Genomic DNA, 27,234 nt, shown 5'->3' with positions numbered 1-27,234 from the left:
TCAGAGGTCTTCCCTGACCATGCAATTTAAGTTGCACAAAATCAGTTTTATCAAATTACCTTAATTACCGGTAGAGTGCTTAACATTTCTAATATTTCATTTAATTACTGCTTATTGTCTGTCGTTCCCTCACTGAACTATATATCATCCTTTGGAGCAGTTTTGTTCTCCAGTTGTACCCAAAATGCCAATAAAAGCGCCTGACACGTGGTAGAATCGCAAGGCAAATTTTCATTGAGTAAATTACTACCTATGGGGTTTCCCTGGTGGTTTATTGGTAAAAGATCATTATTCCCATGCAGGAGACGTGGATTCCATCCCTGGATGAGGAAGATCCCTTGGAGAAGGAAATGTCAACCTACTCCAATATTCTTGCCTGGGAAATTTCATGGACAGAGGAGACTGGCGGGCTACAGTCCACCGGGTCCCAAGGAGTCCGACAAGACTTGGCAACAAGAGGAAGCGCAGATAGCATTAGCCTGTGAAATTCTAAGGGCCTGAGTTTGACTGAATTTAGCTTGCAAAACGAAGGATTAAAAGACTTTTAGTAAAAGATCATGGCAGGTAAGTGATAAATGTTATTTTATTTTCCTTCTAAACATCCCCATTTAAAACCATCCTTAAGCAGAATGGCGGGTTTATTTTACTTTAACAAAAAGCGATTTACAAAGAAACTCAGAATCTTCCCAGGAAACCAACTGTAGCACGCCCATTCTGGATTCCAGCCGGCCTCCAATCGCTGCCAGAGAGGTGGAACTTGACAGCTCCGCGTCACCCCTTCCGTTTACTGCACCGGCAGGAAGTCTGCGGATCAGGAGACCCCGCCCCAGACTCAGACCTGCCCCTCGTCCGCGCGTCGCCCTACGTAAAGCGTGAGAGGTTTCGCGACAGCGCAGGCCCCACCCTTTTGGCCACATGTCGCGCAGGTCTTCCCGTCGGATGCCGCGTCACCTCCTCGCGCTGCTTTACGAACCTAGAGGAGCGCCGCCCCGCCTCCTGTGTCCCTCCTCAATTCCCCGCCCCCTCCCAGTTTCGCGTCTCCTAGCCCGACGCGCTCGCTATAATCACGTGACTGCCTCATCCGGGTCCTTTGCGTTCTCTCTCCCTCTCCCAACATGGCGGCCTCAGGTGAGTGAGCGGCCGAGCGCGGCCAAGGACCAGGCTCCGAAGCGACTCTCCGGGCCTGATCCACTGATTCTTCGGCGTCGGGGGGTGGGCGGCACCTCTTCCCTTCGGATTTTGGGGCTGCGGCAGGCTGGCGGCTGGGCTACGTTAGGTTATTGCCTCGGGATGTTTGGGGGGAGGGGAAGGTGTCCTTCCCCTCCCCCCAACACCCTTTTCACCCCATCTGCGCGAGGTTGGACTGGGGAGTAATGGTAGACTCTGGCTTGAGTTGGAGTGAGGAGGAGGCACAGAAAGATCAGCGGGAGATGTAGGCCTTCTCATAGACGTGAAGCACTGTGCCCGCGTGAAAGCGTGGAGGAAGGAAGGAGGCGGTTGGCGCGCGGACGGGTGCACTCTGAACTAGGTCTCCAAGGCGCGAGGCCGTTGCGGACGGGAGTGGGGGCAGGGAATAAAGGGGGGGCAGTTAGAACCCGAGCGCGAGTCGCTGGAGGGGCGGAGGAAGGCGGCGGTGCGCGTGCGCGGTCGGAGAGCCTAGGGTACGGGAGACTGGCGCGCCTGAAAAGCACGCGCGAGAGCCCAGATGGGAAGGTTTTAGGCGCCTGTGTTGCTTTCTCTTTAAGTCCTTCCACTTTTTGCTCTTCCCTTTCTAGAGTGTGATCCGGCCCCTGTGTTCTTCCAAGGGTAAATGTATTAGGTATGGAGGTTGGCGCTGCTCGAGTTAGACGGGGGTAGGGAACCCGGTATGGTGCGCCCACGTGTTGGAGGAGAGGAAGCAGGGTGGAGACCTAAATTTCTTCTGGACTTTTTCTTACTCAGTCAACACTGTTTTACTTGAGTGTGAGCTGTATATTTGTCGGGCATGGTTCTGAATATGGGAGATCCACTGATGACCAAGATCAGAGCCCTTGACAGCTTCCGTTTTGGTTGAGTTTTGATAGCCCCAGTGGTGGGGTAGGGCCTTTTTTTTTTTTTTTAAGGGTAACTGCACAACTGCTCGGAGTTGCCTTTAGAAGAATACTAGTGGCTGGAGTTGATTTCTTGTTTAGAATTTGAGAGGAAATATCACTTTCATGTAAGTCTACTTGCACTTATGATGGACTTAGTAGAGAGTTGTGCCAACATTTTGTTAACAGTGATTTTAGAATGGGGGATATGATCTCTTTTCCCTGGCATGAGCCTGCATTGTACAAAACATTTATTGAACAGCTTACCTCTGAACACTCATTTCTCACCAAGAATTTCTCTTCTCTATTACATAGAGATGTATGTCTTTGGAAAATGTTGAGGGAATTGAGGTGCAGTTGAGCATAATATCTTTTACTCGTGTAGCAGTTGACAATTGACCTGGCACTTTTCTCTGTGTTTTCTAATTTGATGTTCTGTGAGATAATGCAGATGTTGGTTATCTCCTGTCTGAGGAAGATGAAAATTACTCGTTCAAGGTCACTGTATACAGATGGCAGAGTAAGGTCGAAATCTATGAAACTTCTCATTCTTCTCCATTATCAACTTGGGTCTAACAAGGTTGGTTTCTGTGTCATCATAAGTTTGGGATGCTGCCCAGGAGCTTCATCTGAAGTACTTTGTCCTGAATTTGCATCTTTATGTCTTAGTGTCATAATTAGTGAAAAGCCTGTTTTCCCTTTCTGTATAACTTGTGTGGAATTTTTTTAGAGGTGGAAGACACCCATAGCATTGTGTAAATAAAGTCCAGACTGGTAAAACAGATGTGCTGAGTGAGGTCTCTTCTTCCACTCCACCCAGTTGGAAGCCCTCATCTCTTAATTCAGTTGCATGAGTCTTTTAGCTTGTGTAATACATGTAAGGGACAATTATGCTAGTATCTGGGTACCGTGGTACATCTGACAGTCAGCCCTTGAGATATTATCAAACTTCTTTCCCCACTTTGGATCTTTCCGCATAGTATTGATTTGGTTTATAATGGGTATACGCCCATTATATTAGTACAGGCCCACTGTATTAATGGGTCTATAAAGTTAATATATTTGCAGTATACTTCTTGATGGCCCCTGAAAAAACATCTGATATTTTCTTTGTGAAAATACATGATAAAACTTAACAGGCCTCTTTTATTTTATTTTTTTTTTTAATTAGAGGAAAATTGCTTTAGGATGTTGTGTTGATAACTGTACATATATCCCCTCCCTTTTACTTTTAAATGAAACCAAAAAACTTTGCAATAATACAGTATCCAGTGTGACTAATTATTGACCTTCAAGAACTGGAGTTGTCCCAAAGCTAACTATTGCATCTGTGTCCTTTCCTATAGGGGAGCAAATGGATTTGACACGGGCTAACAGTTTGAACTAGACTGCTTTGGGATTGTTAACAGTGTACCTGTGTGCGCACAAGGCCTTTCATTTGCATAACCCTTCAGAATGCCATTATATGTGGCATCTTTGATTATTTTTTATGGTAAGATAGTGTCCAGTGGTTGTTTTCATACAGTGCTGACCCCTGTAGTTAAAATGGTTTCACTGGTTGCTATTATATGCAGTTCATGTATTACCTATCTTCATATCCCCTCCTGTACCATGTGTTTGTTATTCTGGGAGTAAGATACCCAGATTCAGAAGGTCAAGGTTAAAATATCTTATGAAAATTTCAAGTACAAAGAGAAGTATCAAGGTAAAACATTGTATTTCTAAGTAATGTCACTTTTAAAGAATGTATACTTTCGGAGAATCTTGAGGTATAAGTCACATACCATGTATATATCACTTGAGATAGAATAATCTACTACATTGTATTCGTTGCAAAACATCCTAGAATTTGTTTTCCTGTTCATGGGGGAAGGAATTAACTTTAGAGTTTTGGAGGGGGGGTTTATTTTAACTGGTTTTTTCCCAGAACATCCTCGAATTTGTTTTTCCTGATCATGGGGAAAAGGATTAACTTTGGAGTTTTGGGTGTTCTTGTTTTAACTGGTTGTTTGTAGTTAAATATATGTATGTACATTTATAAGTGCACTCAACCAAAGTCAATTTCTTAGATTTGTATCGGATATTGCTGTGGTCCATATGTGATGAAAATGGAGTATGTGTGGAGAGGTAAGGAAAAAGCATTGTGGCATTTTCCTCAGATTGTGTCAAGATGAAGTTGGACAAAGAGATCCCATAACAGTTAAACATAGGGGTCAAGGTGGTTCCCAGGTGGCTCAGTGGTAAAAAAAAAAAAAATCAACCTGCCAATGCTGGAGATGCAGGTTCAATCTCTGGTTCAGGAAGATCCCCTGGAGAGGGAAATCGCAACCCACTCCAGTATTCTTGCCTGGAAAATCCCATGGACAGAGGAACCTGGCAGGCTACAGCCCATGAGGTCGCAAAGAGTTGGACGTGACTTAGCACGAGCAAGATGGTGAAGCTTGTTGATCCTGACTTCGTCTTTATTCTCTGGTCTGCTAAACAGTAGCACAGTAAAGGTCGAGGACTCTTAAATGTTATGGTACTGTGCCACACTGTATGAAACATCTTTTCGTGCTGTTCTCTAAACAGCAGTGAATAAGTCTAGTTCTAGGCACTCTGGTATTTGGGCAGATTGCAATTTTTTTATTATTGGCTGCATTGGGTCTTCATTGCTGTGAGAGGGCTTTCTCTAGTTGTGGTTCACAGGTCTCTCCTTGGAGAGCACAGGCTCTAGGTGTGTGGGCTTAAGTAGTTGCAGCTCACTGGCTCTAGAGCGCAGGCTCAGTAGTTGTGATACACAGGCTCAGTTGCTCAGTGGCAGTGTGGGATCTTCCTGAATCAGGGATTGAACCCATGTCCCCTGCATTGGCAGGCAGATTCCTATCCAATGTACCACCAAGGAAGTCCAAGAAACTTAATTTTTTTTAATAATGTCTCATTTAATTATTAAGAACTATGAATTCTCCTTCCTGAATAAGAGATACTAGTTTGAGAAAGAGGGAAAAGTAGGGCTGTATTGTACAACAAACAAGGTTTTATTGCTTAAAGTACTAACAGCTTGTCCATAGATTTTATCACTCCAGTATATGTCAGTTGGAGCTTTTATTACTAATACAATGGAGTTAGAACAGGAAAACATTCCAAGAAAACTAAAGGAAGCATTTTTACTTTCAATTAGCCTGATAATCCTGAAGATTTGGTTTATTGTACTTTTCTGCTAATGTGCTTTGTATAGGGTTAACATTTCCTTTTGTTTGTCTACTTATTTATTGATGTGAAAATACCACTTAGAATGCTGGTTCTCAATCATGGGCAATTTTGTCTCACCCACCCAGGACACTAAATCTAGGCTTGGAGATTGCTGTTAAGTATACAATACATGGTACAGTGTCTCCCAGCCCTCCCCCCAAACAAAGGATTATGCAACCTAAAATGTCAGCCAGCAGTGCAGAAATTGAGAAAGAGTTAAGCTGATCAGTTGTAGTATTTCTTTTTATAACTATCATAACAAAGCTTAACTAGGTGAGTATATAAAGAGCTTCACAAGTACCTAGTATATAGTCAGTAAATTAAAATTGTAATGAGGCAAGCAGACAGAGGGTTTAATAAAATTTCTGGGACTTGTGTTTTTTTTTCTTCTTGTCCAAGTGGATTTGGTCTTAAGTAACTGGGATGTGTTTTATTACATGGTTGAACTTTCACCAATTCACGAAAAATTTAAAGACATTTAAGAGTTGGATCAGCTCAGTCATTGTGTCAAGGGTTTGATAACTGCTGGAGCATTAAAGGATGCTTTAATAAAGAAGAGAACATCATTGAAGTCCTAAACGTGAAACGGACACAGATATTGCAGGAGGAAAAGGTGCATGAAGGATTTAGATAACATTGTTTCTCAATTATTAGAATAAAACAGAGTGGAGAGAGCATTTAGGTTTGTTAACTTTACTTTTTTAAAGGCTTGTTCTGTTAAATCTGCTGCTTATATTATGATTGAGTCAGTGCTGCTGCTAGATTTAAAGAAGTTGGAGGTCTTGAGGAAGAGTTTTAGTTTGTCTGTATATGAAGGCTATCCATCATCCAACAGTGATTTCTCAGCCATAAATTTTTGGAGGGGCCAGTCACAGAATCAGAGGGGAAAGGGATACGTATCATTTGAAAAGACATTCTAAAACAGTGTTTTAATTTTCTTTTTTGGACACACTATTTTGAAATTTCAAATGGTGTTAAAGGAGAATGTGAGATTAGTTTGTCAAGAGTTAAAAACTGAAAAAACCTGATTAAGAAAATCAATATACGCCAAAATCAAAAAAGGGCAGATTGGTTTTCCAGCTTGTGCTGTTTTGGCATTAGATTTGTATGTAAAACAGGGAAAAGCGATACCTGGATCTCATGTTGGGCTTTACCTCACTGTATGGGCTAACCACCAGTTCTATTTTTATTTTCTCAATGGCCAGACAGATCATGAAGCCCCATGAAGGTAAACCTCTCTAGCTAGCATCATACTAGTCCCACTTATTTTTTAATTGACCAACTAAAATAAGCCTATACATTATCGTTCTACCCCACAGGTATGTTTTATGTCTTACTCAAATTAAAATTTCCCCCAGGCCTGTGAACTAGGAGCAGTATCAGTATTATCAAAATTTGCATAGCTACTTTCGAATCATAGGCTAGATCCACAATGTAACCTGGTGATCATAAATGAGTTTTGGAACAAGGTTACTATTAAGTCACTTGAGAGAAGCATGAAAACTTCACATTCAAGACCATATTTTTCCTGTATAATTGTACCCAAGTTTGTCTGTTTTGCACATTGAGACCATAATTCTTGAGGTTCATTCTTTGTCCAGAAGGTTCATAACATTCATAGCAAACAGGTCATTACTTCCTGAAAATTGTATATTAAAGGAAAGGTAAGTACCAGGTGAGAGAACAGCCTTCATTCAGTTAAGCAAATGGTGCATCGAGTTACAGACTCTTCATCATTTTGGATTGAAAATTGAAAGTTTGTTGAGAATTGGAACATGGAGAAGGAACTCATCATTATAAAAGGCATGAAACTGATCTTTGTTACAGCAGAGCTGCTTGTTATGGTGTTTTGGGGTTTATTTTGGTTTTTCTTTCCTTAACCGTGTCACAGCTGCTCTGAAGGGTCAATTCTAGAACTTGTTAGTCCTTTCAGTTCTTCTGCATTAGCTGCTCACTGGTGCCATCTCAGAAGTTCTAAGGACTGGAGAGTTAAAGAGCCGTGGTCAGGATTCCTAAAGATTTCATAACCAGGGAAAACATTTAAATTGCTGGTTCTCAGGGATTTCTTTATGTTTTTCCTTTAGTATAATATCTCGTTTTCTCATATGGTGTTAGGTAGGCAAGGAATGTCAGACTATTAAGAGTAGGGATTTTGTTTTGTTTCTTTGTGTCCCCGGAGCAATGAATGTAGTAACCTTTCTTAAACACAAATAGTTAAATTAAAAATCTCAAATGATACACAAGAAAGTGTAGTAGGAAATAGAAGTTCGCCCCTGCCTCATTTTATTTTCACTTCTCATTGGGCTTTCTGTCCCAGTGCACTGTGCTTTCTCCTTTATATCTGTGTGGAACCCTTTCATATAAATGTACCACAGTCTAAACCTTTGATGGGCCTTTTTTGTTGCTTTCTTATAAGTACATTTAACAATAGTACCGTGTATAATTCTGTAAAGACTCAAGTATTGATGAATAATCTTTCTCTTGTCTTTCTGAAACAGCGAAAAAGAAGAATAAGAAGGGGAAGACTATCTCCCTAACAGACTTTCTGGCTGAGGATGGAGGGACTGGTGGAGGCAGCACCTATGTCCCCAAACCAGTCAGCTGGGCTGATGAAACAGACGATCTGGAAGGGGATGGTGCGTCTCCTTCTGTTTTCCGTCATGCTTGGAGTTTCTGGACAAAATCTATCCCATAATAATGCTTCACACTTGCAGTTTGGAAGAAGCTTACTAATTTTGTAGAACCTGAAATCTTATGTTTATGTATTTGTACATAACAAAATAGGTTAAGGCTGTGAGTTTGAAATAGGGACTAAAGTGATGATTCAAGAGGGCTTAGTGCCAGTTCTGGCTATTACAATAATAGAGTTTTGTCAGGGTGCTGTCCTTTTAAGCCTTGTTTTCTTCATTTGGAAAGTAAGGACTAGATGATTTCATTTTAGGTCTAAAATTCTGTGATGTCCTCATAAAATAAGATGGCAATATATAAGCTGTTTATACTTAACAGTCAAGGAATAATTTGTTCTAGGAGCTATTTTTATGAAGGCATGGTGTTCCTGGGTAAACAAAAATGGTCTGAGGGAAAGGAATGGGAATAGTAATTATGGTGGGAAAATATCTGAAGAAGTTCTGTGCCTTCGCAGAATAGCTGGCAACAGGCAGGAGCTATAAAGTCACTGGGCCTGACAGATTTGATCACCCATCATTTTTTTCTAAAAGCCTTCATTACAAACTGAAAACTACTTTTTCTTTTGTGATCTATTTTTGTATTAAGAACTTTGATCTAGATCGTACCTTCTGTGAGTGTTGATACCTGAAGTACAAACTCACGGGCAGTACCGTAGGAACAGTATCTCCTAGCTCCACTAGGATTACCATCCTGCTGGGCTACCATCTGTGTGGCCTTGGTAGGCAAGTTACAAAACCTTCCCAAAATCTTAGTTTCCTTTTCTGTAAAATGGGGAACAAACTCACAAGATTACTCCAAAGGTAAGGTGGAATAAAATGATTCAACACTTGGCACGCAGTGTAGGCCCTCTTATTCTACAGTGGTACTGAAGGAAGTTTCTTCTGTTGTTTAATGTCTACTTTTCTACCCTAGTTTCAACCACTTGGCATAGTAATGATGATGATGTGTATCGGGCACCTCCGATTGACCGTTCCATCCTGCCCACTGCTCCACGGGCTGCTCGGGAACCCAATATCGACCGGAGCCGTCTTCCCAAATCTCCACCCTACACTGCTTTTCTAGGGAACCTGCCCTATGATGTGACAGAAGACTCCATTAAGGAATTCTTTAGAGGATTAAATGTAAGTGTAAAGGATTTAGGTAATTAACTAGATAGGGAGGGTAGGGATACACTGTCTCTTGAATTCCTGTGTTGAGAAAAGTTCTGAGGTTATATATAGACTTAGAAAAGAAAATTATTTAATTAAGTGGCATTTAGGCCCTCTGGCTGAGAATGCTCTCGTCCAACAGCGGTTGGACAGTCTTATCAATAAATTTAATACCTTATTGATACAGGGAGAATCTGTCAAGAACATATACCCTTCTCATTAAGAAAGTGAAAGCTGACACACCCAGTTGAATGTTGAAAAGTGGGAAGAAAGTTTCTCTGAACTCAGCTAGTCTGTTAATGACATTCAGGCTTATAGCAAAACTACATTTAAAAACTACATTTTAATATTCTATATGAATACATTTAACTGAGCAGATATGTAGTTTATATTAACAGAATCTGTTCACATATAATGGAATTCACAGGCTTGCTTAAAAAGCTTAATGCAAGATGTTTGAAAACACTGATCTGAAAGTTTCCAGAAAGACAAAATATGAGGTGCTTAGAAGTCCTTTTTCCAAACTTTGATAAAAAAATACTTAAGATTTCAAAAATGGAAGAAGGAGTAATAATTTCCAATTCTATTGGGTTTTTCTCTAGTCTTTGCCAATGAGAAGACATCTTTATTCCCTTTTATTTTGTTCCTTTTCCTGCTCTACTCATGAGTGGAGTTAAAATAGAATTTGAAAGCAACTAACAAAATCTGTATCTCAGAAGGCCAGAATAAAGTATCAAATCAGTGATGCAAAAGATAACTTGAATATATGCACAATGTTAGAGAAGTGAAGAAATAAATAATAAGGGTTAGGAAACAGACACAAAGGTGACAAGAAAGTAGTTAGAATATGATTCAGTGCTTATCATCTCAGAATTTGGCAGAGGGTAGGGATGGTGGCCACCTCATGCGACGAGTTGACTCACTGGAAAAGACTCTGATGCTGGGAAGGATTGGGGGCGGGAGGAGAAGGGGACGACAGAGAATGAGATGGCTGGATGGCATCACCGACTCGATGGACATGAGTTTGAGTGAATTCCGGGAGTTGGTGATGGACAGGGAGGCCTGGCGTGCTGTGATTTATGGGGTCACAGGGTCGGACACAACTGAACTGAAGGATGGTGAGAGTTTACAATCCAGTGTTTGATTCAGCCAAGCTATAAATATGTGAAAACAGTAAATAATGTGTCTCAGATAAGTCAGCTTGTCATAAAATATACTGCCCAGAAAACCTTTTGGCAAAAACTGAGTCTAATTTCTGAGAGAGAAAAATTGAAAATCAATTAATTGTGGAATAGGCAATTCCTCTTAATTGAAAAACACTTAAAAAATAGAAATACAAAATGAGGCAGAAGTCAGAGGTGCAAGGAATACACTGAACTTGTCCAAGTTTTTTAAAGGTTAGATTCATACTGTTCAAGTTGAAAAGATTTTAACAAGGTATATAGTGAAGTCTGTCTTGTATCCCTCTGTACCAGTTTTCCTCCTGGAGACATCTAGGTTCTTGTGTATTTTTCAGAGAAATCCATTGCATACACTGTGTCAAAAAAGAAGGCAAGTGAACAAGAACACTGAATTTGGGAACTATTTCTTATTTCTTCTTTAGATCAGTGCGGTGCGTTTACCGCGTGAACCCAGCAATCCTGAGAGGTTAAAAGGTTTTGGTTATGCTGAGTTTGAGGACCTGGATTCCTTGCTCAGTGCCCTGAGCCTCAACGAAGAGGTAAATAAAATAAGGGTGGGGTTGAGGGCTGGGAGCTAACAACTCTTATGTTTATCAAACTGATTATTTTTAGTCTGGGTCTGTAGCTAGTTCAAAGATTCCCACAATATCTACAAAGAAAAGCCTGGATTATTTATCAGTATTCCAGTTAACTTTCAACATCCAGCAAGTCATACTTCCCTTCAGCAAGTTCAGCAGGGCCTAGTAATAATTTTAAGAGGGCTCAGAAACATTTCTAAAATGTCATTTGTATCAATAATACTTGCTTCTAGGAATGACAGTAAATATTCAGTCCTGCATTTTTACAGTTGCCTGTAGATGTTTTCCTATCTAGACACTCCAGAGGTTCAGTAGGGAGAGAAAATTCAGCTGTTAATACATGAAGGGGAATGGAGATTAAATCTAATTGTGATCAGTTATTTAAGGCCATGTATGGATTGTTAGGCTTGCCCAAGCAGGAATATTAAAACAGTTAGTTGCTTATTAGTGATAAAAAGTTTCTAATCCAGGAACTGCTTTTTTACCTCTAGTGACTTTAGAAATCAAACTGATCGTATATCTGAAAAGGAAAAAAAAGGCTCTTTTTTAAATTCCAGAAACCTCTCATTATTTGTTGAGAAGGCAATTTCCAATGACATTTGTGGCATAATTCTGTGGTCCAAATCTGACATTGGACGTGATTGAAAGTAACTCCTCCTAAAATATTTTTCCTGTCTCAGGCTTGAGTACCACCATGATAATCTGAAGCAAATGTCAAATAGGAATAAAATCTGTGTATTTGGTTAAATATTAATATATGAAAAACAAAACTTGTTGGAAGTTTTTCTTTTCATGTCATTTTTAGGTTTCATTAGCATTACAAATTTTTAACTTCTCAGTCTGGATAAGAAAAGGATACCATACAACTGTTATTATCTGGAGTTTGCTGAATTGACTATAATGTAAAAGGATTATACTTAATAAATTGCCTGTGATAGTTAAAAGTTAAATCTATTCTGTGAGATTTGACTTTATAAAAATAGTAAGATAATTGAGCTGACATTTATTTAAGCCCAACTTAAATGTTAATTCTACAAGGTTATTTTATATTCAAGTCTTTATAGAGGATTCTTTAGCCAACAGATTGTAGTGTTGGCTAGATTACAGTGTTTTTCCTTTATCTTCCTTCCCCCAGTGCTTCTGCTATGCCCAGACGTTCAAGGTCACTCATGGGATTTGTGCATAATGGGGCAAAAGGTTGGTTAATATGGTCCTATGCTCTCAGTCTCTAGGTAACAGGAGAATTCGAGTGGACGTTGCTGATCAAGCACAGGATAAAGGTGAGAACGCTGACTGAATGTGTTTGAGTGTTCTGTTTCATCTGGTCCTAGGATGACAAACCAGAGGTGCCCTTCCCCAGAAATTTTTAGTGGAGGCCTACCTTAATCTCAGTCAGTAATTGTTGACTGAGGGTGGTTTTGCTTCACAGGGGCCATTTGTCAGTATTGGGAGACTTTTGGGTTGTTCAAGTGTGGGGAAGGCTGACATCTGAAAGAATCCAGGGGCTGTTCTATAGTGTGTATGATGGCCCCCACAACAAAGAATTGTCCAACCCAAAATGTTAGTTGTGTTGAGACTGAGAAACCCTGATTGACCTGGATGAACATTAAATATATACTAAATAAATTACATACCTAGCACTCTGGACACCAAAGGAGCCCGATTCATGTATATTTTAGCAGCTCCTGGCCTGCATAGAAGATGAGACAGGTAAGCACTAAACCAGTAGGAACAAATGTGAGGAAGGGAGTCACTGGGTTGAGTTGAATGGTGCCCTTACAGAGCTGGGGTGGCTTCATGACAACACTGTGGCATAAGCAGGGGCCGTGTGTGAGGCAGCAGGGTTGTCTACACACGCGAGAAATATTTGGCAACAGTTTTTGTGAGCTAACCTGTGGGTTTTTTAATTTGATATGTCCATAGACAGGGATGATCGTTCTTTTGGCCGAGATAGAAATCGTGATTCTGACAAAACAGATACAGACTGGAGGGCCCGTCCTGCTGCAGACAGCTTTGATGACTACCCGCCCAGAAGGGGTGACGATAGCTTTGGAGACAGTAAGTTCATTTTCATCCAGTTAGTTTCTTCTGTGTTCTGGGGGTGTTTTCTAATTAGACAATAACAGAAAATTCATTACCTTCAAATAATCCTAAATATCTACCCATACACCAGGTACTTTTGTGAGCTCAGGATATAGCAGTGAACAGAACATAAAATACTGTTCTCTGGACATTATTTTAACAGGGGAGAGAAACAGTAATGAAATAAATAATGTGTAATTTAGAGATAACTAAGTAGCGGTTTGTTGATATAATGGGATACTTGATAGCAAAACGCACATGTGATGACAGGGATGAAATTCAGAGCCTTTTTGGTGTGGCCGAGCTCATGGTTTATGGGATCCTAATCCTCCCGACTAGGAGTTGAACTCAGGGTCCCGGCAGTGAAAGTGCTGAGTCCTCACCACTAGACCACCAGGGAACTTCCGAAACCTGTTATGGTGAGGAAGAAAAGCAAAACTGTGGAGGAATTTTTAGAGCAGTATCATGTAGCGTAAACATGTACGTTTGTAAAGATACGTCAATGGCAACGTAACATATCCCTCATGAGGGTAACGCAACCACGCTCATGATTATGGATGGAGGGTGGAGGGAATTCTTTCACTACGTTTGTTACATGCTACTTTTAAATGTTAAAACTGAAATAAACATGGCAAAATATTGACATCCACTCAACCTAAGTAATAGATTCAAAGTCATTTATCATTTCTATAGTTTCTTGTATGTTTGGAATATTTTTTAAGTTAAAAAACGGAAAGAGCAACTTAAATCCACAAACATTTTGATTTTTGTGAGACTAGTGAACCCTGTGCCACATTGAGGAATAATTGAAGCAGAGATACATTCCCATTTTAAGAGAGTCCTCCTTGACATAGTTAAGATGTAGAAGGACGAAGTCACGTTTGTATCTGATTTCTAGATCAAGTCTTTATGACTCAACAGAGCCTTGGGAGAACTACTTAGGTACTTTTAATTCAGTATCTATGCAAGAAGTTTTATTATTAACAAGGAGAAATGGCTCTTGAAAAGCAGACAATCAGCTCAAGGGGTCCCAGGAACATGACAATTTTCTCAACTCAGATATTAAATTTAGAGCAAGCAAGATGGATAATAACAAGGAAAGACTAGGCCAGGGCCCCAAAGTTAGCCCTGCCAACATGGTAGAGGTAGGTCCCGCACTGTGCCACAAAGGGTAGAGACCCCTGTCCCAAGCCAGTAGCCCATAAAAGACACCTTGGGAGTGGGGCAAAGTATTATGCTAAATGTTTTGTATATTTCCAGAATATTCTATCTTATAATAGCATAACTCCTGTGCTGCTTTTCTTCACTGCAGATTCCTGCTCTCAGTGCAAGTTTATAATTTATAAAGTTTGTTTATTTAATTATTTATTTTGCCCATGCCACAAGGTATGTGGGGTCTTAGTTCCCATCCAGGTATTGAACATGTGCCCCCCTGCGTTGGAAGCACAGTCTTAGCCACTGGACCACCAGGGAAGCCCCTTAATTTATAAAATCTAAACTACCTGTGGATGAATGTTCATGTAGAGAAAATGATGACCTTTGCAAAATGAAACCATTGTTTAAAATGAAGCTGTCACAAAAATAATATCTTTCTTTGACCTACTCACGTAAACTCAAAACATCTTTAAAGTTGGCTGTTTCATTTTTTAATTAATTGGTTCATATTGAGACGTTGAGATTTTACCACGCCAAATTTTTCCCCCCCCCACCACACCACATGACTTTCAGCATCATTTTTCCCTAACCAAGGATCGAACCCATGCCTCTTGCTATGAAAGCTTGGAGTCCTAACCAGTGGACCACCTGGGAGTTCCCTCCATGCTAAACGTTTAAGTAGTCTTTGATTCTTTGATACCAAGTGTGAAAGATTCTAGCTATATTTTCTTCTGGTGCTTTGTGCTTATATTATTTAAGATTTAAATCATTAATCCTGGAAGTTTATTATGGAATATGCAGCAGTCCATCTCTGCTCCCCTGCCATATCTGTGGGGATACATTTCAAGACACCACCACCCCCACATGGATGCCTGAAACCTCGGATATTACCGAATCCTGTGTGTTACACTGTGTTGTTCCTATACATACGTAGCTTTGATGAAGTTTAATTTATAAATTAAGTATACTAGAGATTAACAATAATGATTAGAACAATTGTAACAGTATACTGTAATAAAAGTTACGTGAATGTGTTGTCTCTCTCAAAGTATATCTTACTGTACTATACTGTGTGGGTACGCTGGACAAAAGGGATGATTTGTATCCTGGACAGGTTGGAAGGAGAGAGCATAAGATTTCATCCATGCTATTCAGAACAGCACACATTGCTGTTACATTTTAAAACTTAAGAATTGTGTATTTCTGGAATTTTCCATTAAAAACTTGGCTGTAGTTGACCACAGGTAACTGAAACTTCAAAAAGCTAAACCACAGATAAGGCAGAACCACTGTATATTTATCTCTCCCCAAACTTCCTCCTAAATTGTTACCCCAGGAACATTTATTGAATCACTAGAGAACTTTTTAAAAATAACTACTGTGAAAACTTAATTCAATACAAATTATTCTGCCTTGGATATAATATTTTTGTTGTTAATAAAAACAGACACCTCAGTGAATATGAACTCGAAACCAAACTGACCTATTGGGCTGTCATGTTTCTTTTTTTATTAGTAGTCTGTCTCTCTTCTTCTCTAGAGTATCGAGATCGTTACGATTCAGACCGATACCGTGATGGGTATCGGGACAGTTACCGTGATGGCCCACGCCGGGACATGGATCGATACGGGGGCCGAGATCGCTATGATGACCGAGGTGGCAGAGACTATGACAGAGGTCATTATAAAACATAAATTCTTTGAAGAACTTCCTTCCTCCCTCCAGCATGATGATTACAGTTTGGGGTCTGTTTACAGGCTATGATTCCAGGATAGGCAGTGGCAGAAGAGCGTTTGGTAGCGGGTACCGCAGGGACGACGACTACAGAGGCGGCGGGGACCGCTACGAAGACAGATACGACAGGCGAGATGACCGGTCCTGGAGCTCCAGAGATGATTACTCTCGGGATGATTACAGGCGGGACGACAGAGGTGATCATCTTGTCTGCTTGCTCGATGGAGCGTTACAGCTGGAGTAGTAACTGTTTGAAAATTTCCAGTTATGGGCACAAATAGAATCTGCACATAGTTAAAGAGAAAAATGCATCAGAACAATATAGAAAGAGCATTAGATTAAAATGGACATGATGAACATAAGGCCTAGTTCTAACCTGTCTTAGGATATAGATTAAAATTTAATTGAATAGACAAGGAAAAAACCATTTGCCAGACTCTTACAGTAAGGTCTCACTTTAAAATAGGCTGTTTTAGCCCCACTTTCCAAGTGAAGAAATGAAACTCAGTCACGGTCTCATAGCCAGTAATTGGTAGGCGGTATGGGTTAAAAACCAAATGTTGCTTATTTCAATGCCATTATACCAAATGGTAGCTCTTCATTCATTAATGGTAAGATGCTGACATTACCTGTTGTAAAATTAATGCCCCTAACATTATGATCACTTATATAAAACATGCGTTGTATTACAACTCTGCCTCTCAGAAAGTATTGTAAATGGCCACCATTTATTGTTTTGACTTCAGCGATGTCATTTTAAAAATAATATATCTGGGAGCTTCCTAGTGGCCTGGTGGTTAGGATTCTGGGCTTTCATTGTCCTGCCTTGGGTTCAGTCCCTTGTTGAGGAACTGAGATTCCAAATGTGGCACAGACAGAATTAAAATTTAAGGAAGGTATCTGGTCCAGAATTATTCTCTGTAATTCTGTTTAGACAGCACACCTAGAGTTAATGATTAGTGACTATTCAGTGTGGTAGAGGTACAAGTATTGTCTCCACTTTGAAAAGTAGAGGCTCAGATGCAGTCTTCGTTGGCTACTGACCTTTGCCTTTCATGCCATTTCCTCCCCCAATAGTTGATTTCTACCCCCCATCACCCCCAACTCCTAAGATCTGCCCCCTTTCCTCCAGGGTCACTGCCACTGTCACTGTTCAGACATCGTTCCTGTGCCCATGTTACTAACATTTCCCTCTATTTGGGTTGTCTTTCTGGAACAATATCTAATTAAGTTATTCTTTTAAAACCATTTTTTTGTCTCTTCGTGGCCTGAAACGTACCCCTTTGTACCTCTGACATAGACAAGGGCCTTCACTGCTCTGCCTCTTCATATTCCTGGCGTTGAGACGGTATCTGAAATATAAGTGTTCAGATTATTTGTTGAGTAGGTAAATGAAATTATCAAAGGAGGAAGAAGGGGACACTGTGCCACAGTGGGAGGAGTAATGGAGTTGCTTCCATAATGTGGATTTCATTTTTTGGTCCCCCCTGTATTAGGCGTGTGACTTCAATGAGTTCTTGTTTCTGACCCCAGTTGTATCCTATTCACATTGGTTATGGCCCCTTGACAGAGTTATATAGATGAAAAATGTTACCTTAAAAGTTACATAAACTACTAATGTAAAACCTTTATAGAAAATTTAAATTTTGCTAAACAATACCTTCTTTGTTTGCAAATACATAAATATGTACTAAAAGAATAAAGACATGTATGAGAAGGATAAATAGCAAATTGAGCATAGTAGTTAGGAGAAGACAACACAACTAAGCATGTTATCAAGGAAGGCTTTGGAAATTTTTGCAGTGTTTTAAGTCGGGTGGTTGATGTACACAAGCTTTCTTTATATTTTCTATATCTTTTGTATGTTTGAAATGTTTAGGATAAACACTGATTTTTGAGAAATACAATCTCCCTGAAGCACTCAGGTTTATCTTGAAATATTCTGACAGCTTGGATCCAGGAAGAAATCAGACCCTTTTAGAGTTGACATTGTGGTGTTCACTGTTGCATGCTTTGCCCTATGAATCCCTATCAAATTTATATATTATACACAGAGATAAAGAATATAAGAGCTGGAGTCTTCCCCAGCATAGTGTTACAAGTTCTTCTTAACCTACTAAAATGATTTATCTTCCAGACCACATACTTTAATCAAGATACTTTCATCTGATATAATAGTTAAAAATCCCCCCAGATAATAGTAATCATGGTAAATGATCAGTTTAATGATCTGCCTCCTTACCTTTGTCGGATTGGCTAGGCCACTCTTTAATCTGAATACTAAATAGCATTTCATAAGAGATACGTCTGGCAATCTGACTTTTAGCCATCAGCTTCTGGTGATTTCCAAAAACTATTACTTAGAGTTTTATTTAACTTAGGTCCCCCCCAAAGACCCAAACTGAACCTAAAGCCTCGGAGTACTCCTAAGGAAGATGATTCCTCCGCTAGCACCTCCCAGTCCAGTCGTGCAGCCTCTATCTTCGGAGGGGCAAAGCCTGTTGACACAGCTGCTAGAGAACGAGAAGTAGAAGAGCGGCTACAGAAGGAGCAGGAGAAACTGCAGCGTCAGCTGGATGAGCCAAAACTAGAACGACGGCCTCGGGAGAGGTGAGGCCATCTGCAGTGACAGGTTTCCCATCCGTGAAGCCCATGATTCTTAATGGGGGCATTGTATCTCTAGGACTCTTGGAAATTTGTGTGTTACTGGTTGTCACTTACTAGCATTTAGTGCTCATGGGCCGAAGCTGCCAAGTGGCAGTGAGTGAGACATTTTCTTTAGTCAGGGAAGAGTTGTGGCCTGTCCCTCATGATTTTCAAAAGGCCTCCTGGGCCCTTACAAGCGTCTGCAAATTTTGGCTGACCTTCAAGAAAAAAATTTGCCAAACCCTGCCTTAGGTGTATAGAGTAAAATCCAACCAAAGTGAGGTGAATGGATTTACCTCTTTTCAAGTTATTAGAGATGGAGTAGAAAGAATGTTTTCACTAGTACTAAGTATAGGCTGTAAATTATTTTCCAGTTATAATCTGATGAAACTAGGCCTGGTTTTTTGATTGATTGGCAGAATTGTGTTGTCAACAACGGAGCACAGAGTTACAGATTCTGTAGGAGAATGTTCTTAACCCTAGCCAACACTTGGTGAAGTGCAGGTTTCCCCGATGTCCAAAAGTAGAGCATTCCTACAAAACTTTTTATAAGCCAGAATGGTGTAAATTATTTTAGGACACATTTTGCTAACAGATAAAAAGCTTCCTGCAAAACCAAGACTGAACGCTGTTTTCACTTTCATCTGTTTTGTAAAAGCAGAATCCCCTTAGGATTTCTTTCTGGCAGCAGTAGCATATATGGGTCTTTTTGTGAAAGTAAAGTGGCATGAAGGTAACTTTGAAGCAAGTAAAAACTTATATTTAGAACCCAGGTGTGTTAAATGTCTGCCACTTTCAAATGTTTGAGCAAGAGAGACAGGTTATACACCCACAGACAAAGCCAACACGATAAAACCTGATAGTCTTGAGGAGTCAGCATGGGTCCAGGGTAGCCATCACTGAGCTGGACATGATGTATTTTGTTAAATCTCTTTTATACAGACACCCAAGCTGGCGAAGTGAAGAAACTCAGGAACGGGAACGATCGAGGACAGGAAGTGAGTCATCACAGACTGGGACCTCAGCCACATCTGGCAGAAGTAAGTCAGACCAGGGTGGGTATCTCATTATTGCCCTTTTCCATAACCTAATGTATCCATAGCCAAATTATGCAGAGACTTTGGAATATGAGATTTAGTCATGGACTCTTTATTTGGGTTATCATGGATTGGTCTGACTTTCATATCTGCTCTGAACAAATCTGGGTGGTGGGTCCCAGAAGAGAGTGAGTTGATCAGTCTAGTAAGCTCCCCCTGAGAAGTAAGCTTGACCGTTGGGCTTGTCCCCTCATCCTGGGTTCTTGTGTTCACTTTGTTGTTGTGCTGGGTCTTCATTGCTACAGGTGCGCTTTCTCTAGTGGAGGGCGGAGGCTCCTCTCCAGTTAGGGTGCATAGAGACTTCTCGTTGTTGTGGAGCCCAGGCTCTGGTAGTTGTGCCTCACAGACTCCGTAGTTGTGGCGCACTGGCTTAGTTTCTCCACGGAATGTGGAATCTTCCAAGACCAGAAATCAAATCCATGTCCCCTGCAATAACAGACATTCTTATCCAGTGTACCAAGAGTGAGGGCCTTGCGAGTGTTTCTACATGTGTATCAAGTACCAACATTTTAACGCTGAGAACAAAAAAGTTTATAATCTTAGAGAAAACAATACTCTTTTATCTGTTGGGAGCCAAATTCAGCTCTGTATTTAAGAATAATGATGGAAAACAGTACACTTGGACGCAGACCATTTTCCACTCTTGAGGTTCTAATAGATTGTTATCAGTAAGCCCTTTTTTCTGATGCTTTGACCTTCCCATTTTGACCTCACAGATGCACGAAGGAGAGAGAGTGAGAAGTCTCTAGAAAATGAAACCCCGAATAAAGAGGAAGACTGTCAGTCTCCAACTTCTAAGCCTCCCAAACCTGAACAGCCTCTAAAGGTAATGCCAGCCCCTCCACCAAAGGAGAATGCTTGGGTGAAGCGAAGTTCTAACCCTCCTGCTCGATCTCAGAGCTCAGACACAGAGCAGCAGTCCCCTACAAGGTGAGTCAGCTTGGAAACATAGCAGTTGGTTGGCTATAGACTCTTCAGTGCTGTTTTCTCATGGTGGAAGGTGCCCTCTGGGGTGCTAGCCTTTTGGCATCTGATAAGTTCTGCCATCTGGGCTTTCATAGTGCAAATTCTGTGGTGTGCTGGTTGTTCAGTTTTCTGGAGTTTTGATAGCTGGTTGACATCACTTTGGTGACTTAGTCTGCACACACTATAAATCAGAGCCCACAAGTGCCACATTTTGGCAGTCACTTCCCTTAGTCTTGGGATTCTCATTTGTAAAGTAGACGGATAAGATTAACCTAACATGACTATGATGATTCTAAGGATGTGACACTTGGTCAAGTTCACGTAATTGCTCTGATTGTTGTCTTTTCCCATATTTTAATGTTTAAAAGCACTAAGTATGTATTTTTGGTTTTCTGTAAGATTTACTGCACTTGACATAGACATTTCTGTTCCTTTCCTAAGATAAGCTGATGAATGTGATTACATGTTTTCTTTCTAGTGGTGGAGGGAAAGTAGTTCCAGCTCAACCATCTGAGGAAGGATCAGCAAGGAAAGGTAAGGCCAAGAGGGAAGTAGGTCATTCTTCAAGATAGAGACCTAAATAGGAAAAAAGATTATCTATAGAGGAATTGAAAAATACTGAGCTTCAATGTATTTTGCACCTTTTTTGTTGTTGTTAAAAGTTTGCCTTTTCTTGCCAGTAGAGGGCAGGAGCGGCTTGTTTGGAGAAAACCTTGAGCCCTGCCCTTTCCTGGTAGTACATTTCTTTGAAAAGGGAAAGAAAAGGGGGTGGGGAGGAAACTGACATGCTTGGTCCAGATTAGAAATGTTGCCATCTACAAGGCCAAGGTCACACTACACTGGCGTCATAGTCCTTGTTTCCACTTTGCTTTTCATGATGGCGTTAACCCCATGGCGGAATTTTTTAGTGGATCTTATTTAGGGTGTGTGACTGATACAGAGGACGTGGAAGAAGAGCTTAGGAAGGAAGTCTGGATCGGGGGTAGTTTTGATTTCCCTCAGTACTTTTGGGCACACTTCTCTTCAGCTTAAGGGAAACCTGAGAGAGTGGGAGTGTTTATTTCACTTGACTTCCATTTATTTTTGTGTCCCTCAAACAGATGAAAATAAAGTAGATGGGGTGAGTGCCCCAAAAGGCCAAAGCGGGAACTCCAGCCGTGGTCCGGGAGATGGAGGGAACAAAGACCACTGGAAGGAGTCAGACAGGTATGCATGTCCTTTCTTCATTTCTAATCTCTGACCTGATGCTAGATAGCTGTCTCTTTGTAATTAGGTTCTTCAAGCATTGCCAGTTCCACTGTGAACCTGTTAAAATCAGCCAATATAGTTAGTTACAATTCTGAGAATCTAGAAATTACAAAAGATCGAGATAGCCAAAATTGTTGACTGGATGTGCCTGTTCAGTATCTGAAAACTCCTTATTGGTGTTGGGAGAGTCCTCTCCTAAAGGTATTTCTGCCTCTGCAGGAAAGATGGCAAAAAGGATCACGACTCCAGATCTGCACCTGAGCCAAAGAAAGCTGAAGAAAATCCAGCCTCGGTGAGTGTCAAAGATTTCCTCAACTTCCTGTGGCCCACTTTCACCAATGAAATTCTTTCTGTACATGCTGCAAACGGAGTAGTTGAAAGTGGGCATTGCTGCTTGTTTGAAATAGTGAAAGAAGCTTAGGCTAGCTTTTTTCCTTCATTCTACCTTTCACTACTCTGATCCCCTCTTCAAGATAAAAGGTGGTGTATGCCTTCCATAAGAACACACCTGCCTCCGATCAACTCCCTAGCTACAGCTGCATCAGAAAAGCCCCATAAGCAAACGAGTGGGTGTGGTCTGGACATGCACCTCCCATCTGCTGCAGTATCCTGGACCTTGGTTTTTGCTGTGAGAATTCAAGGCCTTATCTATCTTGTCTGTTACAGAAATTCAGTTCTGCAAGCAAATATGCTGCTCTCGCCATTGATGGTGAAGATGAAAATGAGGGAGATTACACCGAATAGACCTCTGCATTCTGTGCTTTCTCCTAGTCTCTCTCCACCCTGGAACATTCGAGAGCAAATCAAACCTCTCTCCAGACAAGACAAAATAAAACTCACCATCTCCTGAAGACCTTTCTTAAACTTTTTTTTAAAAAAACACAAAATGAAATTCTTTTGCATGCTGCTGCAGCCTTTAAAGTATTAAACTAACAGGAGAATCACCAGTGTAGCCAGAGAAAGAGATGTACAGCTTTTAATGGAAAAGTTGTGGTGTGTTTCTATGACACATGCAATTGCCTGTGTGATTAGTGCCTAGGGGCCTCCGTTTAGCAAAATGCAGTGACGGTGATGCAGTGTCTGGAGTCTAGTTGGGCAGTAGACAGGTATAAGGAAGAGTGAGGTTCCTGCCTTTAATTCTTATTATCCTGTTGTGGCATACATGAATTCTTAAATATTACCTGGATAAATTCTCCATCCTCGGCAAGGTAGGTTTAGTCTCTGATGTTTTAGTCTCCAGGAGGCTGCCAGCCCCTCCTCTCATTTAGTTCTGAGTTACTGGGGCCAGCCTACGGGGAGTTCCTTCATTTGTACCCCCCAGGGGGGTAGGTGGAAGTGAGTCTACAGGCCACTGAAGAATAGGACTGTTTGGTGACCAAAATAAATGGGGAAATCGTGGTTTGAAAAGAAGCTTGGGGGTTTGGTGAATTATTTTGCACCAGTAATAGAGAAAATGGTATATGACCGCCAGTAAACACATGAATGGTTTACTTCCTGGAGCAGGAAACACTTAGGGTTCATGGGAATTCCCAGATCTTTTATGTGTCCTGGTTTCACCCTTTCTTAAACACTATCCCTTCTGAAAGTTTAGATAAATCCACATTCTGTTGAAATCTTGAAGTTTTAAAAATTCAGACTCTTGTCATCATCTTAGGTTCCTCGTGCTAGTCTTTCCTGTTACCTTCCCACAGATGACTTGGGCTTCAGTCATACTCTTGATCTCCTAGGCATCCTCTAGAGCCCCCCAGAGCTGTCCAATGAGGAATCACTAATGCTTTTCTTAAGCAATTCTTGGCTCCTTCATGTCTTGAGTCTCACTCCTTCCCTCCAGCCATTCCTGCTCCTGCTGCTTTGACCCCTTTTGCACCTCAGAAAACTTTAGACTTACCAGTCTTAGGTGGTGAGTGTGGTTAAATTGGAAACCTTTCTTACAACCTTGATTGGTGTTGGGGGGTGTGCTTTTTTAAAAAGTTTCCATCTCTGCACTGAAATACTACACAAATGTTTGGGTTTATAATGTGGCCTAGACCAATGTGGGGGGGTGTTGGTTCTTTTTATTTTTTAGCATTCCTTGCGAGAATGAATGATAATGGAGGACAATTTAACAAGGTTCTTGCTTCTCTTGCAACACAATAGCTTTACTTGCCTGCTTTTATGTGCACCTTGGTACTGTCAGCTCAATAGATGGTGTCCTTATGGGCAGTATTGGTACCTACAGAGAAAAGACACCTTGGTCTCTTATTTGCAAGCTTTTTTCCCATCAGTCCTTGGTTAGACCCTGTCCAGCCTTGCAGGGTGTTGGTTTGTGAGTGCTGCAGCAGTGACCATAATGAATCATTTACCCAGTGGACATAAAGGACACACCAAGTGAGGTGACTTTAAATAATTGGCTTGGAGTGGCTAGTAGCTAGGAAGTGGCTTTTAGAGATACCCAAGGTTGAGAGGGTATTTTTTTAAACCATTTGCTATAGATGTTGAAAAGGTAGGGTTTGCCCTCTTCATGTCTGCTCCTTCCAAATAGATGTATACAAAAAAGCTGTTTTTTCCCCCCGTTCCTCTACTCCGCCACCCTGTTAAAACAAACAGGGATTTATGACCCGCTCCTCATTACATGTAAAATTTGTACAAAAATATCTTCTATGAAAATGATTTGTAATCTGTAGACTTAATACCTGGGAGATGTCTTGAGATGTAAAATCCCATCCTTTGGGTTTTGGGGTTTTTTGTTTTCTCCAAATAAATCTGATCTTGAAAGTTCACTTTAATTCTTAAGTTTCTTGATATGCATACCACATTCTCTCCACTGACAGTGTGCTCTCCACACACACCTTGCTGAAGTTCTCTCAGTACTCTACCATACCACTTTATGCAGCTCAAGTGTGGGACTACAAGCAGAATCTGTTGACTAAGGCCTCAGAACTGGAAATGATAGCATGAACTCCCCCTCCATCATTTTTGCCTGGTGTTAACTTTTTAATACCTGAGAGTATCTGCATCCCATTTCCTGTACCGTTTATTTTAATCGTAAGATGAAGCAGGAACTCTAGGGCTACATCTGCAGGTCTTTGAGGTGTCTGCGCAGGTCTTTGAGGTGTCTGCGCAAACCTGCACTCCAGTCTGGACGAGTGCTGTGTCTGCTCTCCTAGCTGCACTGTGTAGGCGGAGGGGAGTTGACAGGGTGGTCCAGGTTACAACTGAGGCCACTTTTAAAGCACCAACGGTGGGAATTTTCCAAACAGCTAGGGACAGACTGTTCATTGTTTCAAGGCAGGAAAGAGGTTAGAACAGTGGCAGAGAATCCTTAAGGTCATAAGGGGGTGGAGCATAAAAGCCACAGAAACCGCAGTGGACAATTTTGGGGACTTGGAGCCAAGAGGAAGTGTGGGGCGGGAGATGTGGGAGATGGAAGCACAGTTAAACAGGTGGCTTTTCTGGGCCAATTCCAGCAGCAACGGCTCATGTAGTTTACGGCTGGTGCGTTGACTTCCAAGTTGAGGGATAAGGGGCGTGTGCTGTGCTGTGATCCCTGTGGGCAGGGAGGAAAAGCTCCCGCCCAGGCTGCCTGTATAGCCTGCCTCAGTCACATCCTCCAAAGCCTTCATTTCAAGCCACCCTCTTCACTGTAATACTGAGGGAGGTCTGAATAAATTGATGCAAAGAAGGATGAAGATGGGAAAAGGGCTGACTGGAAAGAGGTTCACGTTGGTTGTGCACAGAAAAGCCAGGGAGGAAGGAACTCCCCGTTCTATGTCCAGGGTAAGTTAACTGGTCTGCCCCCCATCCTCAGTCATAAGAATGTATGGACTCTCAGAAGCCAAACTGTGGAACTGGGTTTCAAGATCGGTCAGCCTGTCAACTTCCTGTCGTCTTGAGCAACCGGAGGCTGCAGGTTTGGCATCAACTGGAGTCTCTGGCCAGGTCCCACGTGTATTCCAGTCCATGTGGCCTAGTTTCTCCTAAACAGAATGAAGTATTAGGCTCCGGATCCCAAGGCAGAGTCCCAGTGAGTGCTAAGTGAGTGCACAGCATCTGGTTTCTCAGGAAGTGGGAGACCTACACATTTTCTGGGAAGCTGTTTCTCAAAACCTTGTTTCTCAGCAACCATCATAACCCCCAGGGCCACAAGTGTGGGCGGGAGACTTTGCCTTCTCTCACAACCCCCCCACCCCACTCTGGTCACACCAAAAAGAAAAGTTTGGAAGAGGCAAGCTGTGCTGCTCCCCGCCCAGCAGCAGCAACCTCCCAGTTGGACAATATACCCTCTGTCCTCAGCCAGGAGATCCGCCTCTGGAGATAGCTCTGCCCCTCCCCTGCCCTTCCTGGTTTCCAGAGCCCAAACCCTTCCCTTAAGTCCCCCTGACCTCTTCGTGCCAGACAGCCTACTCTTTCGATGCCCTCCTCCTGTAATCCCCCACCCCAAGGATCTGAGCACACTCGGTCACAAGCATGGGATCACCCCAGACCACGGAAGAGGGAGTTCAGCCTTCTGTGCCAAGATGGGCTGCCCTCTGCATAGTTAAGGTAAGGAAAACCTGCAGGAAGGGTCAGAAGGTGTTCTTCAACTTGATTCACCTTCACTGAAACCATCCTGGTTTTTCCCTCCTTTTCCCCTTCCTTTCTAAAGTTCTCTCTGCTCTCAGCTGGTATGGTAGTCAGGATGCCTGGCTGGCCCCCCATTATAATTTCACCCTCTCCAAGCCGCCACCTTTTTCACTCTCCACTTTCCTCAGCGTCCCTCCTGCAGCCCCCTTCCCCTGAGCTGCAAGTTCAGCTACCCATCTTATGATCCTCCTCCAATTCTTTGGCACCTCAAAAATTCCTTTTAGTGGTAAGTCCCTGGTTGTCCAGTGGTTAGGACCTGGCACTTTCACTGCCAGTGGCCAGGTTTGATCCATGGTTGGGGAACTAAGATCCTGCCAGCCGGGCAGCATGCCCCCACAAAACCTGCCAAAAAACTTTCTCTTAGGGGCAGCAATACCAGTGTGAGTGTGAGGCTCTAGCCCTGCCCACCACTCTGGGATCCAATCAAGGATGTTTTCTCTGAGTCCCTGTCTCTCCTTTGGTACCTCTAGAACCTACCCCCTTTGGTGTGTATCCCAGGGCCCAGCCAAAGACCCTAACAAATTCTCGAAGAGTAAAGATTTTAAGAGCTAGCCTTAGGTTCCAAAGAAGTGAGTGAATTTTCATATCTCGGTATTTCTATTACATAATCAGATCTGGCCAAAATACACTGAATGGTCTTCAGCCCTCCCCCTCCCCCAGTAGGTTCCGACCGAATTCTAGTCCCTCCCCTTCTCCTAATGCGTCTCCCCTGCTCCATTCCAATCCTCCACCCCTTTCTCCAAAGCCCAGTGTCTCCAGCCACTCTAATCTGAGTCTGCCTATTGGACACCAACTCAGTCAAGAGCAGC

General features: G+C 41.8%; 1 protein-coding gene across 2 annotated transcripts; it reads left to right on the top strand.

Moving 5' to 3' along the window:
• Positions 1-978: 978 nt before the first annotated feature.
• EIF4B (eukaryotic translation initiation factor 4B) lies at positions 979-22,674 on the top strand. 2 transcript variants are annotated; one of them, XM_055396548.2, is made up of 15 exons: positions 979-1,128; positions 7,799-7,936; positions 8,901-9,109; positions 10,740-10,856; positions 12,121-12,175; positions 12,819-12,953; positions 15,672-15,809; positions 15,890-16,063; positions 18,248-18,476; positions 19,455-19,552; positions 20,326-20,539; positions 21,054-21,109; positions 21,676-21,781; positions 22,043-22,115; positions 22,490-22,674. In XM_055396548.2, the coding sequence occupies exons 1-15, from the start codon at positions 1,116-1,118 to the stop codon at positions 22,565-22,567; spliced, it is 1,833 nt and encodes a 610-aa protein (XP_055252523.1). In that variant the 5' UTR covers positions 979-1,115; the 3' UTR covers positions 22,568-22,674. The 2 variants fall into 2 exon arrangements, with proteins under 2 accessions (XP_055252523.1, XP_055252522.1); XM_055396547.2 differs by having other exon boundaries at positions 19,455-19,567.
• Positions 22,675-27,234: the final 4,560 nt, after the last annotated feature.

The sequence above is a fragment of the Moschus berezovskii genome, chromosome 6, assembly GCF_049115385.1.
Source record: "Moschus berezovskii isolate FMDL1 chromosome 6, NW_MosBer_1.0, whole genome shotgun sequence".
NCBI classification, from domain to species: Eukaryota; Metazoa; Chordata; class Mammalia; order Artiodactyla; family Moschidae; genus Moschus; species Moschus berezovskii.
The sequence above is the reverse complement of the archived record's forward strand: the minus strand, read 5'-3'. Positions and strand labels throughout refer to the sequence as shown.